The 19,488-nt window shown below is 44.4% G+C and overlaps 1 protein-coding gene across 1 annotated transcript; it reads left to right on the top strand.

Annotated features, from left to right (window-relative positions):
- The first annotated feature begins 6,332 nt into the window (after positions 1-6,332).
- Positions 6,333-13,614, top strand: LOC112557132 (chloride intracellular channel exl-1-like). Its single transcript, XM_025226786.1, is given in 3 exon segments — positions 6,333-7,131; positions 8,418-8,548; positions 8,551-13,614. Coding segments are annotated over 2 exon segments (759 nt in total). The 5' UTR covers positions 6,333-7,131; positions 8,418-8,460; the 3' UTR covers positions 9,222-13,614.
- The last annotated feature ends 5,874 nt before the right edge of the window (positions 13,615-19,488 follow it).

Raw genomic sequence — 19,488 nt, 5'->3', positions numbered from 1 at the left:
TTGTTTTCTACTGACTGCATGTTTCCTTTCTGCAGGCTTTGAAGCTTGGCTTCAGCATGGATTGTAGGTTCCTGAACATTGCCTCCTGGCTGAACACAACAACAATAAATAAAAATTATAATTAAGTGAAATTTCGGTTGACCAAATATTTATCCGTTCTGGAAATAAGAAAGCCTCGTTGAGGGCTGTAGGTGAAGTGAAATCTATAAGCAATTCTGATTAAAATAAAAAATGTTTAGCATCCACATCACATGAATACTCACAGAAACTCACATCAATTACTTTATTATACCCGAGCTGAAAATGTTGCATACGAGCAGCAGTAGTAGTATTGCCAGGTTTAAATATCTTTGTCCTTCTGTCCTTGCTGTTAACAAAATGTCGAAATCAGATTGTGGTCCTTTCAATGCTGAAGGTCCCATTACATCTACTCACTGCACGAACAATTAAGGGTTTGTTCCCATTCCAGATTCAGTTTCTTTCACTACCGAATCGAAAGAAAAGACAGACCAGACTTCCTTCCCTCGCATACACCATGTCCACCTATACCACAGTTAGCACTCGTTTTTTTCCATAGACTCCCTTATTGTGACAGATCAGTAAACAAAACAAGAAATTACAAAAAAGTGCCACACTGAAAACACTGAACTCTACAGGAAAAGGACAACATGTAGGCATGTTTGAAGGGTGAGGTTAGTAGAAGGTGGCGAAATAGCCTCCAACAAGGAGTAAGAGCGACGAGAAAGGCGAGAGAGAGAGAAGAATGTGTGTACTGTAGGTCACATAGCTAATACTTTGTACAGATATCATCGCCTTCTCTCTCTCTCTCTGTCTGTCTTTCTCTCTAGGGTGCCACTTCTAAAGGCTTATCACACGTGGAAGACTGAAAAAGGTTATACTGCAAGTAATTTTGACAGCTGTTCCCATTTACGAATATGTGTTCGCACTCCAGATAAAAGCTAATGACAAATTTGCACGTTGATGTCTTTTTGAAGGGCGAAGGCTCTTCTGAAAAAGATGATTTGGTTCTTAGATCGCAATGCAGGAACATGCAGCTGTGAACATCCGTACTTTTTTCTTCCCTTTCGTCTGCTGTTTGATCCTAAGCTGACAGGAACCTTGAAGAAACCGTCCTCTTCTTGGAGAGGAACAAGGCTGGGACTGGGAAGGAATGCTCAGTTACATCACTGTTTTAGAGAGGCAATGAGAGAAAGGAGAGACAGTTTCCACACAGACAAATTGATTTAGCAGAAGTCAGTTCAGTCAGAATACTCCTTTGTTCAGATGCTGTTAACCACGGGAGATGTGGATACTGGTTCACGAGAAGAAAAGTTTTCGTATTACATGGGCAGTGAAGAGTAATTCTGATTTCTATGAAATACTTGTAGAAGTACACAAGTAAGATTTTTCACTGGATAACTTATACTTGAAAGGTTCCCTGCATGTCTGTATATATATATATCCTGTATGTAAATGTTTCAGCAGCTTCTGTTCCTGTAGTTCAAGCACTGGATCTGACTGCACCGCAACGTGGTTCTGCAAAAACATTGTGTGTGTGTGTGTGTGTGTGGTGTTCGTGTTATAGTGGCCATGATATGGCCTTAGTTGGCACGACGTAAAACACAAACAAACAAACAAACAAACAAACAAACAAACAAACAAACAAACGTTATTATAATTCTTGACTTCCTAGCGCACTCACCACCTAAGGAGATGAGGCTCAGGCAGGGCTTTCCTGCTCACACCCACGACGAAATCTGTGGTTTGCTAGGCCTAATAATGACCCATCAACCCACTTATCCCCCTCACTTATCCCCCAACCCCGACTTCACGGGTCAGTAAACCTTAACACTGTTGGTACCCACCTACCGACAAGTCTACAGTGGTTGCTCGTGTCGGCGGCTCAATAAACCAGTATCAAGGTACGATCGAGGTGGGGTGTGCACGAAATCTCCCTTACATTTGTTGTAACATCCTCTCTGGAAATATTTTAAACATTATTTAGACAGCATATTTATTCAAGCTTTATTTGAGAAAATTGTATGGGTGAACTGCCAATTTAATTTCTCCATACCTGTGAATGAATAAAAATATCTGTCTGATGTCTAGAAGCAGTTGAACCTCGCTTGTCCTAAAGAGACTGCATGGTCCTTACAATTCTTTTCAGTCTCCCTTCCTGATAAATCCACGGATCCTCCTTCTCGTTTCGTTCTTCTGACCTTTGACATCAGGTCCTCCTTCCTTCTTTCTTCAAACTCTCGCATGCCAATAGGTGAGTTATCCTCCCTTTCCCATTCCTTCTTCCCACAGAACCTTGCTTGTTGTTAAATCCTTGACAGATCCTTGGTGATATAGCGATACCCGACTTCCCACATACCCGTTTGTCACAAGCTGTTTATAATCGTCCTCTTTCAAGTGACACCTTGTCGCAAGGAACTCCGTCTCGCTCGGATGCGGTTCACAGTTCGCGATTACCTTTTCTTTCTATTCCCCTTCATGAGTCATCACTTGGGGACACAAGACACCACTCGCTGCTAGATCGAAACCCCACAAAAAACCTCTACTTCTTTATAATTCCCTCTTCCTTTTTAAGTTATATTTTTTGGGAGATCTGTTCTTCAAAATGTTTAGGTGTTAGAATTCAAAACTCCAAAAACGAAACAACAACAGAAAACAACAAAATAACAGCTGGCCCACCGAATAAATTGATTCCCTGAAACCCCAAGATTCTCTCAGGTTACTTTAGGGCAATAAAAAGATTGCAGAAAAGTGTGTCCAGAAGACAGCAACTTTGAGTTTGATAGCATTCAAGCAAAGATGTGTCGTGTGCAAAGTTTGGAAGGAATGCTTCTGAAGCTATTCAACCGACTCTTGAGGTATTTGGCCGTTGTTCGCAGACGTCTAAAGTTGTGTCGCAGACAGAAGATTAATACACAGATGATACTATGTAAGTGGCTGTCTTTGTTTTCGTTTTCCGTACATCTGTAAAACACACTCACACTCAAACACACATAATTTTAATTCCAATGGGCTACTATAACAAGGGCAGCCTGTTCAGTTACAAAACAAAACAAAATCAGAAATGCTGGTTACAAGACAAGGATACACATCCCTCTCCTTGTTACACATATGTACTCACGCTAATATGTACAAACAGAAAGCAATATCCTATGCAAACAATAATATCTCTTCATATACAGACAGCGCATGACTTGGTAGCACTTCGCTTCTGCTAAGTCAGTAACCTCAAACCATGGTTAAAGAGGAGTAACTCATTGTACCAAATACCACAGCCGGCTTAGGTTGTCTCCCTTCCATCACAATGCTGCTCCAGCTTGATTAATTTATTTTTGTTTCAGCGAATGCGTATGCCTTTTGTGTGAGTATGAGTGAACGAGTAAACAATAAACTCGAGACAGGTTCATACCCTTTTCGAAGGTAGATTATTTACTTTTTTCTTTTCCTTTCTTTCTTTTTAAATTTATGTTTAAATAAATATCTTCCATTATGCATCCTTGTCAAGCAGCCTGTTGGCGCAGCACTAAACAACCGACACGCCTTTAATATTACCTGGGTTATCAGCACACACCTGATAACCTGTTCCGTTCTCGACAGCAAAGAGCCTTCCACTTGCCTGTTGGGGTGAAAATCAGTTTTACTCCATCTCTTGTCTTCCTTGAGCACAACAACAACATCGCTAGACACACTCGTGCTGTGTAGCAGTCGGAAGTCGTGCAGAGAGCGTTTTGCATGGTTCGCAGAGACATTTAAAACTGCAGATATTTTACATCTCTGTTCTGATTTAAGTTTTAATTCGTGAAGGTTTTCATTACAAATGAGTTTAGCTGTTTGCAGTCCTTTTTCATGTATCACTGGTGCTGAGCAGATTTATGGTGAGCATGATGGGTAGTTGTCCTAAACAGCATTTTGCTTCACACAAAAAGATGTTGACATGATCGCTCACTCATTCACAGTATGTACAGCACTCAACACTCGGCAGGGACCAAGTGATGGAAAATAAGGGCACATGGCGCCACAGGTCACAGGTCAGCCAGGTCATAGGGTCTTTACGTCATGGTTTCGCTAGCTTAACCTAAAAGCAACTTCCGTTTACAAATAAGACTCAATATGTTGCGGGTGTTGCCAGGGTTTCGTGGGTTTTCTGAAGCCACGTGTCAGACCTTTTAGTGAAGTCATCTTCACAGCTAATGCCAACAAAAAGCCACCTTTCTCGCTTAACACACTTGTACAAGTTAAAATTACTATTTAACTTAACTAACCAAAACTATTGCGGCTAAGACTAAAATGATTTTTTAGTGAACAGTGATTTTGACTACCTGTTCCTCATAGAAAATTCACTGCCGTTCATAGTCCATGTTATCTTTCACAGTTCACTTCATCTTTCACAATTCACTTTATTTTTCGCATTCTCCCTCCTGGTTTCCACATCACTCCCTCCTCACTTCCCTTCTGTAACGTGTTTGACACGTGTCATTGATTGTCCCACTCACCTTCCTGGCATTGTCTTTGCAACCCCACCTCCAGGTCGCGACCCACATCCCATTCTGCTGAGTGGAGTGGTGGTGTTGGGTGGGGAAGGGGTAGGGGACGGAAGTGCAGTGCTGGCCTTCATGTATCACACTCTCCTAGTGGGTTGTGAATGGCCTGTTGTTGTTCTTGGCAACCGCGTCCTCGACAACACGAGCGCCACCTAGCAAGTCCTTTCTATGCTGGCCTACCTCGAGGTCAGATGCATAAACCACTAGAGTAAGCTACTGCCTTTCTCTTGTTTGTTTATAGACGGGATGTTGGACAAACTATGGACACAAGCTGTCAGTCTGCACAACTTCCTTCTCTTCTGTTTTGAGAGGACCTGCCCTCGTCCATCCCATCCCTTTCTTTTCTATCGAAAAGGGGAAATCGAAAACGTATGCGTTTCGTATTTTATTTTTGTTTCTTTTTTCTCCTTCCTTCTTTATTTTTAAAACCCATAAATATAAGGTGGACAACACAGAATGGCAAGGCAAGGATAAGGAAATGGTAAAACGGGAATAATAATACTTTAAGAACACAAAAATATTTTTGCTTTAGCCTGAACACCCGTTAGTTCACTAAAAGCCAATAGTCTGTCATGTATTACCCTCGATATTTTAGAGACGGCCAGCCAGACAGACAGAGATATAGATCGAGCAACAGAGCCAGGAACGGAGAAACGACTTCACGCTCGATTTTTGCTCCTCCCCCCCCCCCCACCACCACCACTCTTTCTCTCTGAGAGGCAGACGACAAACAGGGGAAGGAGAGACAGAACGAAAATGGGAGGTACAAGGATAAAGAGAAAGAGTGGAACGATTTTTCAAGATTATTGTTGATAATGGTTGCGAACTGGCGGAGAGTGAAAGGTATGTGTGATAGAGAAACACAACTGACAACCTTCATCTCCATATCTCACACACATACACAAATATACACAAAGAGTCATTGTGAACAGTGTACAAGGCCTTTGGCCAGTCAAAGGTTTATGAAATAGTCAAGGAAAAGGCTGTTTGTGTGTGTGTGGAAGGGAGGGGCCTGCGTATGTGTATGTGAGAGGGTGCATTAAAGTGTCAACACGCCAGAAATGACTGCGCTGATGAAATGCCGAGGTCACGTGACTCAAACGAGAGGTGGAGGCTGGGTCAAAGGGTATCCTCTTTTTCCTATGCGGCGGTAGAAGGAACGAGATTCCAGCTCCAGCAGTTGTGGACACAAAAATTTAAGTGTCACGTGCACGTTGTGTGATTGCATATGTACCTGTGAATGTGAATTGAATGAGCGACAGAAGCACCAAAAGGCATGCAAACAATTAAAGGCACGCACACATTTCTCTCTCTCTCTCTCTCACACACACACGCGTACGCACGCACATACGTGCAAATATATTTACTAATATTCTCTAATTAACACACACATACACACATATGCCCTCTCATAAAACAATTTCTCACTCTCTCGCAAACATACACAGCAAACTCTATACAGAGAGAGAGAGAGATATTTGGGGTGGGAGATGCAAGAAGAGAAAAAAAACAAATCCGATAATGTTATTCATTCATTTTCAAACCATGCAGAACCAGACGACTGCATAAAATTCCAATCGTTATCCATGCTGCCGCTTTACAGCCGGGTATACTGCCAGCGTCCAGACAATAACAAAACATCAATGATAAATGTGAGGGCAGCACCACGAGCGTCTCCCTGCCTATCCCTCCCTTCCCCAATACCAACCCTCACCCTCCCTACCACGCCAAGCGTTCACACGCGGAAACATCACGTACAACTCTCGGGGATGAGGAGGGGAAGCGGGAGGGTGTCCATTCCTTCTCGACTATTGATTGGGAACCAACACGTGTTGCGTCTTGAGCATATGTTCCTCGCGCGTGCTCTGCGTGTGTGTGTGTTGGTGATGATGATGGAGGAGAGGGCGAAAAGTCAAGGACGTTTTTACCGAGGCATGCGCGAGCGACGAAGCATCTATACGTTCTCTCCGTTCCTCGCTGACACTCTTCTCGCCACATCTCGTGGTCGGCGCGAGAAGACACCGCGCAGCAGCAGCATCACCTCAAAGGGCAGACGACTCGCCAATCTTGTTCTCGACGCAAGCGAGGTTGGGAGGCTGAGCAAGCGAGTTGTCCCCCACCCTGTCTTGTACAGTAGCCTGCCATCTACACTCGTATCATCTGTGAAGTCTGTGTAGCTACATGCAGCATCTGTCTGTGTAGAAGCGGAGCGCAGTGCAGGCAGAAAACAAGGGCGACTTGGGAGGCTGAGGCATTTCCTGTTCGAGATCCTCTCCTCCCTCCACCACAACTCTCCACCACCTCTCCCTGTGCAGTCAAAGCGGTTGGCTGTGTTTGTTTCCCCACTGGTGTGGTGATGGTGATGGTGATGTTTGCCTCCGTACCAGCAGCAAGTGTCGAATGTGCGCCTTAGGTGATGAGTGATGCGGCGACCAGACGCGACCTTCGTCCTTCAACTCTAGCAGTCAAGGTGGAACTTTCGCGGAGTGTGTAACGGCCATCGGTGACGTGGAGAGTGGAGGAACCCAACCGACTTTACCTGGAGCCAGAACTGCTTTTTGTCTGCCTGCAGGTGAGACATGGTTTGCATCGATACTTAGCTGTGAATGATTTCGACGAGAGAGGTGTGTGAGGGTGGGTAGAGGGTTGTAGGTGTGTAGCACGTGAACTAGTGTCGACCTGTACATGAGGTGGTGATGCGACTGGTGCCTTGTCATTGTTAGAATGGAGAGTGTGCAATGATGGGTTCTTTTTCCACCTTGCTCACTTCAGTAAATAGATGTAACCACGTGTACTGCTCTGTAGTCGTGGGTCGAGCTAGCCTGTAAACATCTGTAGTGTAGTGACGTACAGTTTTGTAGTTGATGCCAGTGTAGCCCTGTGAAATATATGAGTAGCCGTGTGTGAAGTAGTGCTCTGTAGCGGATGTCAAGTAGTTTTCTTCAGCCACGTGAAGTAGTTCCCCGTGTAAATTAGTCTCCACAGCCGAGAGGAGCAATGCCCTGCAGGGCACGTGCATGCACGTGCTGAGCCTCCCCCATCCTCATCATTAACTCCTTATCGCCGTATCCTCCACCTGCACACAGCACAGCTCGTGTAGTTGTTAGTTTGTGTGGCTTGCGTGCGTGTATTCATTCTTGCTTTATCCTCATATACGTATTAATCTGTAACACTGGCCTGATGGTGTATCTACAAATAGGTTTACACATGTGATGTGTGATGATCTATATTTCTATACTAAATATGTTTACATGTATACATTATATACCAGTCCACACAAAGGTAATGTATGAATGTTTTTAGACATCTGTGAAAATATATATTTATGTTTGTGCACACGTGTTTGAATGGCTCGGCTAATTACCTCCAAAACAGCGAAAATCTTGCAATTATCTTTCAGCACGATTATCTTTGCATAGACGTGTGTGTATGTGTTTGTGTGTGTGTGTGTGTGTGTTCGTGTGTAATATGCTTCACCAAGGTACTCACGAGTTCTTTCTACACATTAGCCGGCTGTGCAAGCAGTTTCACTAATTTAATTTTATTTAGTCAGGCTAATGACCACCATGATTTTCCCCACTGCTGTCTGCTCCCACCGGATCCCCGGTCCCCTCAGAACATTTATCAAGTAACCAGTAAGAAAAAAAAACGTTGTACAAGTTTGTGCTGTTGAGATGAAATTTTCCCAACATCCACATGACATTTCAAGCACGACCATCTTTGTTTACTTTTTGCTTTGTTTACACTCGTTTCCTTCATTTATTCCTTCACTGCAATGCTATTTTCCTCTCTCTCTCCCTGATGTTGAATTTGTCTCTCAACAAAGGTAAAATAATCTTTGTGTCAATGCTTCTCCAGCTGCATCGTCCAGCGAGCTGACCCGAGAGTCTCGCCAGTCAACATGAGTGCCCGGATGACCGACCTGTCTGTCCCGTCTAATCACGTGACTTTGTACGTGAAGGCTGGGTGGGATGGCATCAGCTACGGGCCTGCCCCTTCTGCCAGCGCTTCTACATGGTCCTGGACCTCAAAGCCAAGCAGGGTAGCCTGACCTACGACGTCATCACCGTCAACATGGCGCGGCCGCCGGAGGAGTTCAAGAAGTTCGCCAGCAAGCTGCCGGTGCTGAAACACGGTGACGAGGTGGTCATCGACGGCGATGAAATCATGCAGTACATAGACGACAACTTTCCCGTGCCGGACCTGCGCTACCACAATCCCGAGGCCCACGCCGCCTGCCTGGACGTCTTCTCCAAGTTCTCCTTCTACATCAAGAACGTCAGCCACACGGCCGACTACCTGCTGAAGGAGCTCATCACCTTCGACCGTTACCTGGAGGGTTCCGGCACCCGCTACCTGTGTGGCAATCACCTGACACACCTGGACTGCCTCATGCTGCCCAAGCTGCAGCAAATCCGGGTGGCGTCCAAGGCATTCAAGGATTTCGAGATCCCGCCGCGTCTGGCGGCCCTGTGGCGCTACCTGGGGGCCGCCTACGGCAACGACACCTTCCGGAAAACCTGTCCTTCCGACCAGGAGATCGTTCACTACTGGAGCGACAAGAAGGAGACGCCACCGCTCCCAGAAGCGAAGAAGAGGTTGTACATGATGGAGAGTGACCCCGTCTTCACTTTCTCTGTCCCACAACTAAACGGCCAATAGATGACCCCTAACCTTTTGCCTGATCTTATTTGCTTGACCTCGCATCTTGTGCTGGGCTTATCAGAAGGACTGCAAGAGTTTGATCAGCGATCGTTATTCGATTGGTGAGGAATTAGCTTTAATGGACAAATAAAGCACAGTCTTCCTCCTTGTTTGCTCTTCTCCTTTTGCTCCATCTTTCTTCATCTCAGTCTTCCTCCTAACTTTCCCCACGTAGCCCCTCCTTCTCCGATTATCTTTTCTTCTTGGCCTTCCACACCTTTCCATCTCACCGTGGACCTTCACCGTGTTAATGCAACCATCACAGGCTTCAGAAAGTTGTGCCCTCGTCAGAGCTCTTCTCGTATAAACAAAGAATCCATTATTCAGCTTTTGTAACGGCGCTTGGTTAGTCACGTTTCCGCAGATTTACACAGGAAGACTTCGTTTCCAAACAGATGATGGTCTGTGGTTTATATTGTTGTATTGTTTTCATGATCGTAAACACCTGGTGTGTCGCTGTAGGGTGTTTATGTTGAGCAACAGCAGAGCCTTCGAAAGCACACAAAAGAGTGAATGACTGAAAGCGAAAGGGATTTAAAAAAAAAAGCTGAACACACTAAAACAAAACATTTGGTCCTTGTTTCTGATGAACTTAAGCCTGAACAGAAACACGTTTTTTTTTTAATGTATTGTTTACCTCGTCCTTTTTGTTTTGTTTACAGTAAGCTGATGTCATGCTTTTAAAAGTATTTTTTTAATCTAGTCATGATTATTTCAATCTTCCTTCTCTCGTGTCTGCTGTTGTGAATAGAAACTACTAGTGCCACTGGCATTCTGTGTGAACCCGAGTATTGTAAGTGTTAACAGGTGGTTGTGATTGGAGCTGCTGCTAGCCTTATTATTGCTGAGTAACTCTGAGTCAACTACAGTTGAACGCGAGTGTGCTGCCCTTTGCTTTTACTAGAGCTGACTGCTGTTACTACTATAGAGCTGTTACTACTATAGAGCTGACTGTGTTACTACTATAGGGCTTACTGCTGTTACTACTATAGAGCTGACTGCTGTTACTACTATAGAGCTGTGTTACTACTATAGGGCTTACTGCTGTTACTACTATAGAGCTGTTACTACTATAGAGCTGACTGCTGTTACTACTATAGAGCTGACTGCTTGTGTTGTTACGATTTCTATCAGTTTTTTGTTTATAACGATCATTTTTGTGTTGTTATTGCTGAGTGCTGCTGTTGCTACTATAGGGCTGACTCAGGTTGCTACTATAGAGCTGACTGCTGTTACTACTATAGAGCTGACTGCTGTTACTACTATAGAGCTGACTGCTGTTACTACTATAGGGCTGTGCTGTTACTACTATAGAGCTGACTGCTGTTACTACTATAGAGCTGACTGCTGTTACTACTATAGAGCTGACTGCTGTTACTACTATAGAGCTGACTGCTGTTACTACTATAGAGCTGACTGCTGTTACTACTATAGAGCTGACTGCTGTTACTACTATAGAGCTGACTGCTAGTGCTGTTAGTGCCGACTTGTTTATCACATTTGTTTGTTGTTTATAACGATCATTTTCGTGTTGTTATTGCTGAGTTCTGCTGTTGCTGCTACTAGAGCTGACTGCTAGTCGTTAGGGCCGATTTGTATCAGATATTTATTTGTTTGTTTGCAATGACAAATTGTCTGTGTTGTCAGGGTTGACTGCTGGCGACTTTGGTGCCCATGGGTATCCAAGTTTTTGTACTGAGTTTAATTTTTGTTTGTGATGACTGCAGATGTTGACCGTTAGTGTCGCTAGTGCTGTGTACATCACTGTTAGCGTTGACTGCTGTTAGTACAAGTGTACATGTACCCATTGTTAGCACAGAATCCGGCCTTTGACTGCTAGTGGCAGCGATTTCTGTCAGAACAGTTGACCGCTGATGTTGTGAAATGTCGGGACACACTGCCTCGCGCTTTAAAAAAAAACTGTAGACAAGCAGTTTCACTGAGTGATGCCATTACTCTACAGTCACATGCTCTCTAGCCGCATGTTGTCAGCAGCACACCACCAGTAGGTGCGACCATTGCGTGTATGACAGCGATCAGCAGACGAGTGCTTATTGGCACGATGGAGGGAACGAGTAGTTTGAGGCTCCCTGTGGGAGATAAAATAGAATTATGATGTCTGCGTCAGTTATCGCTTGTTGCATCGAAAAGCTATCACGGTTAATTAAACGCAGCTTTCCGAGCAGGTTCCAGACTGTAACCGACAAGGACAGCCAGGCAGGTAGACATCCTGAAGGAAAGATAGAAAGATAGACAAACCAAAGCAGAGAGATGTATGAAGACAGTAAAAAATTGGGGTAGAGAGACGGACAAAGAGAGAAGGAATAATCGGTGGGGGAGAAGGAGGGGTAGAGAAGCTCGGTTTCAGCTGTAGATAAATGTATGAGGAGGTTATTTTATTTATTTATATTTTATTTATTTTTTGCCATGGGAAATACGGAAAACCCAAGGTCCCATGACGATAAACAAGAGCAGATTTAATGAGACCTGTTTGCCTGCGTCCATCAAATTTCATGTTTTCTGTTCACTGTTTACAATGGAGGTCCGTGACTGTTTGTGACCTAACATAAGTGGCTAGTCGTGACCAAACACAGGCGTCACTCATTTGCCGTGACGTGTCCGCTGCTGTGAACCAGGGTACGCATATTAATATAAGAAATGAAAGACAGAAAGGGCAGTGGGATGAGTTGGAGCACCAGGCTCGTGGCTAGTACTGCGATTCGCCTCGACCTGTCCTTCCTTAATCACACACATATATTATCCAATCGTTTTTTTTTTTTCTTCTTTTCCTGTTTATTTTCTTTTGTACCGTTTCTTCCACCTGTCCTCGCTACAATCCAGGTCGTTCTTTCGCCCTCGTCCTTCATCATCTGTATCAGCTCTTGAAGGAGCTGTGTAGATTGGCGCGTCCTCGATGACTCTCAAGTAGCTGACAAGGGCGATGGTTCTTTTGCGATACCCTGCTTCCGCACTGGCATCCACCCCGACATCCTCGGTATCCCATTAATGTGCAAGATCGCCTACATGCGAGTTCCGGGGGGTTGTCATGACAGTAAGACAGACCCCCACACGCTCACCCCGACTTTTCCACATTCACTGGTTTGTATATTAAAGATACCCGAGATTGGCAGTCCTCCTCTCATCACCCACCCACCCGATGATGCACTTTTGCTGTGCACGAGAGAGCGAGCAGGAGGAGTCCCGCCATCTTGCAGGTGACGCACGCGGCGGGGTCAGGACCGGGACGGAGTCGGAGCGTGCGCCGTGCATCACACGTGCAGGTGACGTGCAGCACGTAGGCGGCCGATGCGCAGGCTTGCCGCGGGTCTTACACACGCGCTTGTGCGTCACTTCCGCCCCGGAGAAATCAGGCGGCCTCAGAATGTTTCTCCAGGTCCCGTTCTCTCCCTCCGCGAGCTGACCTGATAAATGCTTTCGTCTGCAGGCTGTGCACAACATGTTTGTGACGCACACTGTGCATAACATGCATGTGTGACGCACACTGTGGTGTCACAGGAAATTCACTCACTACCATGCTCTCACTCACCTCGCCTTTTCCATCATTCCTTTCCCTCCACCACTCTTTTCCTGCCAACGTCGTTAAGAAATCTTTGTGGCCAGCACACACCCCGAGCAAAGCAAAACTCGTATTTGTCACCGATGTATATCATGTAAACTCGAAACTGGAAAAAGGAGAAACTCTTATCGTTTGCATCCTATATATATTTCTAGTCAGTACATCCTTTAAAAGTTTCTATAACTGTTTCCTGTTGGTTTATCTTAAAAGAAATGTAATTTACACCGATCACATTTTTTTTTTAGTCAGAACTTCATAATGATTGTATCCTGACTTTTTATGTATTCTGGGTTAGAACCAATAAAATGAAATGTAATGATAATATATTTCGTCTAAGACAAATGAAATTTTTTTATTAACTAGCATCTTGCTGTCATGCGTCTTTGTTGACTTCAAACCTCAAATGTAGTAATACACTATATCCTGTGTGTACAATGATAGTAACTGGAGATATTTTTTTTAAATATTTGTTTCATGTTTTTGGCATAGTTATATTTCGCTTGTGCAGACTATTTATTTTGTCATCTGTTAATTGATGATGTGGTAAAGAGATTGCAGATGAGTGATGCAGACGGCGGAAAACGACAATAAGATGAAGTCACGTGCGGTGTAGCACGCTCTCCCCAGGATACCTTCGTCACGTGATGTGTCAGCTGCTGTCATAACGAATTACTCATCTCGCTTTGGAAACATGTTCATGTCTTCCACGTGTATTTATGATTGGCCTGTTCACAGAATCCTATAGGATGAATAAAAGTGTTACTCTGACCAAGAGCGTGGCGTGTGATGGTAGTGAATATTACGAATATGTAGTTGAGAATCTTCTCAACCTGGACACGGGAAAGTTTGTTTGTATAATCAAATAAACAAACAGAAATTGAAGCATAAGCAGGTAAAAAACTAGAGCGAAAAAAAATATTTTCTCTAGTTTCGGTTTATTTTCAGGAGCATCAAAACAACAATTTTCATATAATTGCTTTATATTTTTTTCGCAATGAATTTCCACCTCCGTAACGAAAGTTCTCTGCTCTAAACTGTTTAGGTTTCAGTTGCATAAAACTTTAACAATATTTTACAACCGTTACACGGGAAGCGTTTCTAATTATTATTTCTGATATTATTTCTAGTCACTGTGATATTATCTCCAGTTCGCTTCGTCCTGTGCCGTCTACAAACCTCTCACTCTTGTTCTCCTCTCTCTCTCTCCATGCCGTATTTACTTAATCTCTCCCTTTTTTAAATTAAAAATTAATACTTATAAATGATATCTTTCTGCACTTTGTCAACAAGCCGCCTCTATCTTATCATTTTCCGACCTTAACTTGCCTCATGGACTGGCAATCCATTGCCATCGCTTCAACTTTTGGAGAAATGTAAAGTCGATTTCTCCATCTTGCCAGGAACTTTTCTTCTGTCCACCCTTCCTTTTCTCGTGGTTCTGAAGGACGAAAGACGAAAGACTGGCCGTGGTTATCTCAGCACCTGCAATACAATCTTCTCAAGATGAAGGGTGTGGATGGGGTGTCGGGGGAAGAGGGGAAGAAACATGGGGAGCAGGAGCATGCAAAGTCTCCGGAATAGCATGTGAGACATCTGTATACAGCAAATCTTGCCAGCAGCAGCAGCAGGGCCTCCGAGTGATATCCAAGCAGGTGATAATCTATCGTGGAACCGTTATCCTGGCATATTTACGTGTGTTTGGGTATAAATGTAAACTCTTACAAGCCGTCACATAGCTGCTTGTCAGTGAGGATCATCACCAGTGTAAAGATGATGGAAACTTTCTATATTTTATTGTCTTTCTTAAGTTTTGATGTTTATTGCTATGGTTGTACACGTGGATTGGAAATAACTGCACTGTACATTCGGTCGTTGGTATGTACCTGCACCCTCGCTAATTTTTGTTGCTTTATTTATTTATTTAATTTATAGGCTTGAGTGTCGAGCAGTTGAAAGGGACAGGGGTGGGCTCTTCTTTACAATAGCCCGAGTCATCAAGGCTAACACTAGGATAATTATTTTAAATGAATGAGCTCAGCTTAGTAAGATACTATTTCTCCATAAGTTTAGGGAATAAACATATTCTCGAAATACAAGCCTTTGAAGCTTGCAGAGTCGTCCTGTGGATCGAGATGAGGTCATGACCTTTCTTCTGTGACGTTAAGCAGGCTTGTTGTTATGGCAACGCCTCCTTAAGGCCATCCTTAACGGGACAATGCGCCAAAGTGTCAAGTCTCAGAAGTCCCTGTAAGTCCTGTTGTATTGGCAACTGTACTGGCCGACAAGTCTGTGAACAAAACTCAACCTTGTGCTCATGATAATATTATTCTGCTCTTACTTTCAGACTTGTTGATCACAAGGAAAGTAGTAGAGGATTGTGTTTTCACTGTGGTCAGGCTGGTCGATGTGGTCAGAGTGCGTCTGATATCACACCAACGTGACGTCACTCATTTTTCTTTTTCCTTCTGTCCTTTCTCATTCCCTCCCCCAGTCTACTTTTGTATGTACTATGATCACATGGAAGAGCAAAAACTTACTGAATATAATGTCAATATGCAACTTCTTGCATCAAAAAGTCAACTCCGATGACTAGGATTGAACGAAGAAAAAAAAAAAACAACACAGGTAAGGTTTCCCTTGAACAGTTACTTCAACAATTAAGGGGTCGATTGAGCGAAAACACCTGTCCCATATACCTATACCTATCTATGCACACATACGCGCTCAAACACACTAACACAGAGATAGGAGTAGAGGTAAGAAGTAGAAATTATGTTCCAAAGACTTGCTCCTCCCGTCCCAGGACTTGAAAAGACCTCACAAGTAGGACAGGACAGCTACTGCCTCACCTACTTTGTTTCCTGCACACCACATTCCTGACTGCGCCCCCTACACACCTCCATCCCTGGTTCTTCCACTACCTGCCTCTCCAGTATTGACCTGTTCCCCACTCTTCCTTCTCCACTTCCCTCCTGCCCTAAGAGAGATGGGGGCTGCAGGCAGGAGCCCGCTGTTTCGCACACCTCGCGTGTACCTGCCGTTCCTGTCAAGGTGACAAAGTCTTTTGAACACGCGGTGTCCGAACCCCGCGAAACCTGCTCAGCACGCGGCTTGTGTTCCAGTTTATAGTTTTATTCCTTCATGTCGTGGTGGGGTCTGTCGGTGCTTCATGCAGCATGCAAGGGAAAGTTTGTGATGTCTGTTGAAGCCGACCTTTGCACTCTCTCCTCGTGCTTAGTCCTGTCCTCGACCTCACCTTGTGTCGGAGCATCCACAATGTGCGTACCAGGCATTGGGTGATCATCGCCCCACCCTGAACTCCTGATTCACCCAAGATGAGTGTTGACTTTTTTTCCAGCCCGAATGTAATAAATGGTGTACTGATATAACCGACTGAGTTATTTGCGCCTTGTGTAAAGGGAGATAAGCAGGAAGCACCCGCCTGTTCCGAACTTCGTTTCCAGGGCCAGCAACGGCGGAAGGATGAAATGTGAAAAAACTTATCGAGTTGGAACTTGAATCTCGTCCAGCAGCGAAATATCGTGCTCCAGGCTCCAGAATGCTCAATTTAAACATCTTTGAGGCTGAGGTCAGCTGTTGACAAGAGACTAGAGGGCAGCAGTTTCGAGCAGGGAAAGTGATTACGAGACAGGTGATAGCAAAAGCACACGGACTGACAAAAAAAAAGTTCTCGACTAAAGCTACATTTTTAAAATGCATCCACCTGCAACTTCCACATCTACCTCACGCGGGCAGACAAGAGCCTTTAAGACCAACCTGAATGGTTTGCAGTTTTGTTGTTTTTGTTTGTTTTGGTTTGTTTGTTTGTTTTTTTGTTTGTTTGGTTTTTTTTTTGTTTTTGTTTTTGTTTTTTTGTTTTGTTTTTTTGCAGATGTCGGTAGATGAAGGCGATACAAACCTAACCTGTAAATATCAGCTTCCAAAGCCCATCTGTTATTTAATTATCTGCTAGCAAAGTACGCGATTCGCACCTGCGATCAACGAGCGCCGCTAACAGTGTACTACGTCACGTTGGTACACCATTCACAACATTGCCTGCAGTCAACAACAGAGCGACTGTTTCGACTATCCAGAGAATGCAAGTCTGCATTTCTCGTGCTAAAGTAGTTTTCCAGAACCACGAGTAAAGCAGACTGTCAGCGTCCGAATAATCCGACCTGTCGCTCATCCTCTCTCTGGTTGGTGTTGACTGCAGGCAATGTTGTGAATGGCTGTGTAGCGATTTTCAGATTGAAGAATAATGAAGGATTTATTATCTCTTCTAACACTAACCCTGACAGGTGTTGTTTGTTTGTCAATCAAGCTCTGTCACTAAACAATTCAGTCGTGTGATGCAGCAGTGCCTATACACACTTCAAGCCTGATGAACACTACCTCCGCTCCTCTCAGGCGCCACCTTGCACCCCGTGGCCCCACCTTTGCTGGGTTTGCACAGTTTTTGTACAAGCAATTACCAGCCGAGCCGATTGCCTCCTGGTTCCCCCCGAGCTGACAAGATAACAAAGGAGCAAACAGCAAAAGGGCAGGTAACATCGTCGGGTGGATGGGTGGGTCGGTGGGTGGAAGGGCTGATGATAAAGACCAAATCGGGTTTGAGGAAGACGGGGTGGGTGTGGGTGTGGGCGTCAGACGCCAGGTAAAAGTCACGTGCAACAGAAATAAACGTGGCGATGAGACCGCAGAGGCAGAGAACAGGAGTTGTAATGATTCGTCAACGATAACAGATTATTTTGGTCTCAATAACCAGTGTCTTTCAGAGCGCTTTTTTTGAAAACTATATCTAGACACGAAATTTTGGGTGTAGACCTGAATGATAAGCTATCGGAAAGAACCTGCACTTTTGTGTACATGTCTTATAGACCTGCACGTCCCCTTCCAACACATACAAATGATAATTCACACCCACAAACACATATACACACCTGTTCTGGTGTGCTTACATAGCAGTTCCTGTTGTCGGCTCGTGGAAGTGTAATTGTAATTACCTCACACAGCAGCCTCGCTCTGGTAAGTGAACCTGTCAAGGTAAGAAGGTAAATGCGACCTTTGAGGGTCGAGAGGTAAGGGATCGCCCCAGTCCCTCACTCCCAGCATCCCTCATCAGGCTGGCACCACACCTGTGTTTTCACCTTGACCGCGGGTTCATCTTAGTTGACGACTCTTATCTGCTGACTACTCTCCTCTCATTACTTACTGACGTGTGTCGGCCTATACTTGCTGGGGCTGTGATTGTGAAGCAGTGGTAACTTTACCCCAGGGGTGGCTTATTTCCTCTCGATACCTAAAGCCCTCTGTAGTCATAGCATGGACTGTATTCAAGACGGGGATGACTGGATTATCAGCCTTCCAGGTAGGTCTGCACCTGTTTCCAATTACAGGACCCCCGCACTTACTTCCGGTACATAAATAAATCTGGGATAACGTTTCCTCTGGTGCAGGTCTCAGTTGGATAGTGTTGATCAGGAAGGGTGTGGGGGTGGTGAGGAGGAGTTGCTTAATAGCAATAACTGGGAGGAAACTGGAATACCTGGAATAATCTCCCAGCTGGTCGTGAAAAAAGGAGACAGCTTGACTACAGATAGTGTGATTGGAGAGGAAGTGTAAAACCCGGGATCTTGCTGAATTCTCGGTGAACTGGTGACGACCGAGCGTTGACCTACAGTGCACCGGATCACCTTCTTCTTCCTACCTGTCAGGTAGTCCCGTGGCCTTAGGGTCATCTAAGAGTGAGTATTCAAGCTTTTGTGAGGGCACAGCAAAGTCCCCAAATGATTACCAATTAACCACTAGTAGCCCCGCCTCTTCGGCCCTATGCTCCACTGGGGTTGATTAGGAACTAGAAGAACCCCTCCCTCTTGCCCCATCCGTCAACGGTACGTGGTACACGTGACCCGGTCTGAGACAAACATGGCTGCGTGTCGAGTGAACCTCCTGTCTCTCCCGCACGACTGTTGCGATCATCTTTTATCCCTTTAACATCTCATTAGTCTCCCCACACCTTTTTTTTTTTAAAGGAGGCTAAATGCTCACGATGTCCAACTTTTTGGAGGCTGTAGACTGTAGAACCTATCTCAGAACAGACAAGGTAACTCTAGCTGGCAAAATGTCTCCCGCGGAATCTTTATAGTCGTGATATGATTGGTCATGACGTCACTACAATGCTTGTAGCGCCTCGCTCACTGAACGCTCCAGAAAAAGGGAGATAATCGATACGGAGAGAAGATTCAGTCAGGTGTTACCTCCCTTTAATTAAAAAAAAAAAAAACCACCAACAGATACTTTATTTTCTAAAGGAGTACAGTACAGTGTAATCTTGTTTTAGTCATGTAATTATTCTGCGCTTCGAACAAGGAAAAAATGTGTATTTTTTAATAAAAGGACGACATAGAAGATAACTTTTTTAACATAGAAATAAAGTAAGATAGGTGTGGTACATCATTGAAAAGTAGTCCAAAATGTGTTTCCATTCACTCCACGATGCTCACATGATGTGAACATTCATTAGCTTCATCACGATCATCATCCTTAATACCGATAGGGCTTTCGGTGCAATGCAAACAAAGAAAAAAAAAGACGAAATACGATAAATTGTTGCCCAAACTGACATCTCTTAAAGAAGCACACTTT

Source organism: Pomacea canaliculata, linkage group LG2, assembly GCF_003073045.1.
Source record: "Pomacea canaliculata isolate SZHN2017 linkage group LG2, ASM307304v1, whole genome shotgun sequence".
In the NCBI taxonomy this organism is placed as follows: Eukaryota; Metazoa; Mollusca; class Gastropoda; order Architaenioglossa; family Ampullariidae; genus Pomacea; species Pomacea canaliculata.
This window is presented reverse-complemented; position numbering and strand designations above follow the sequence as displayed.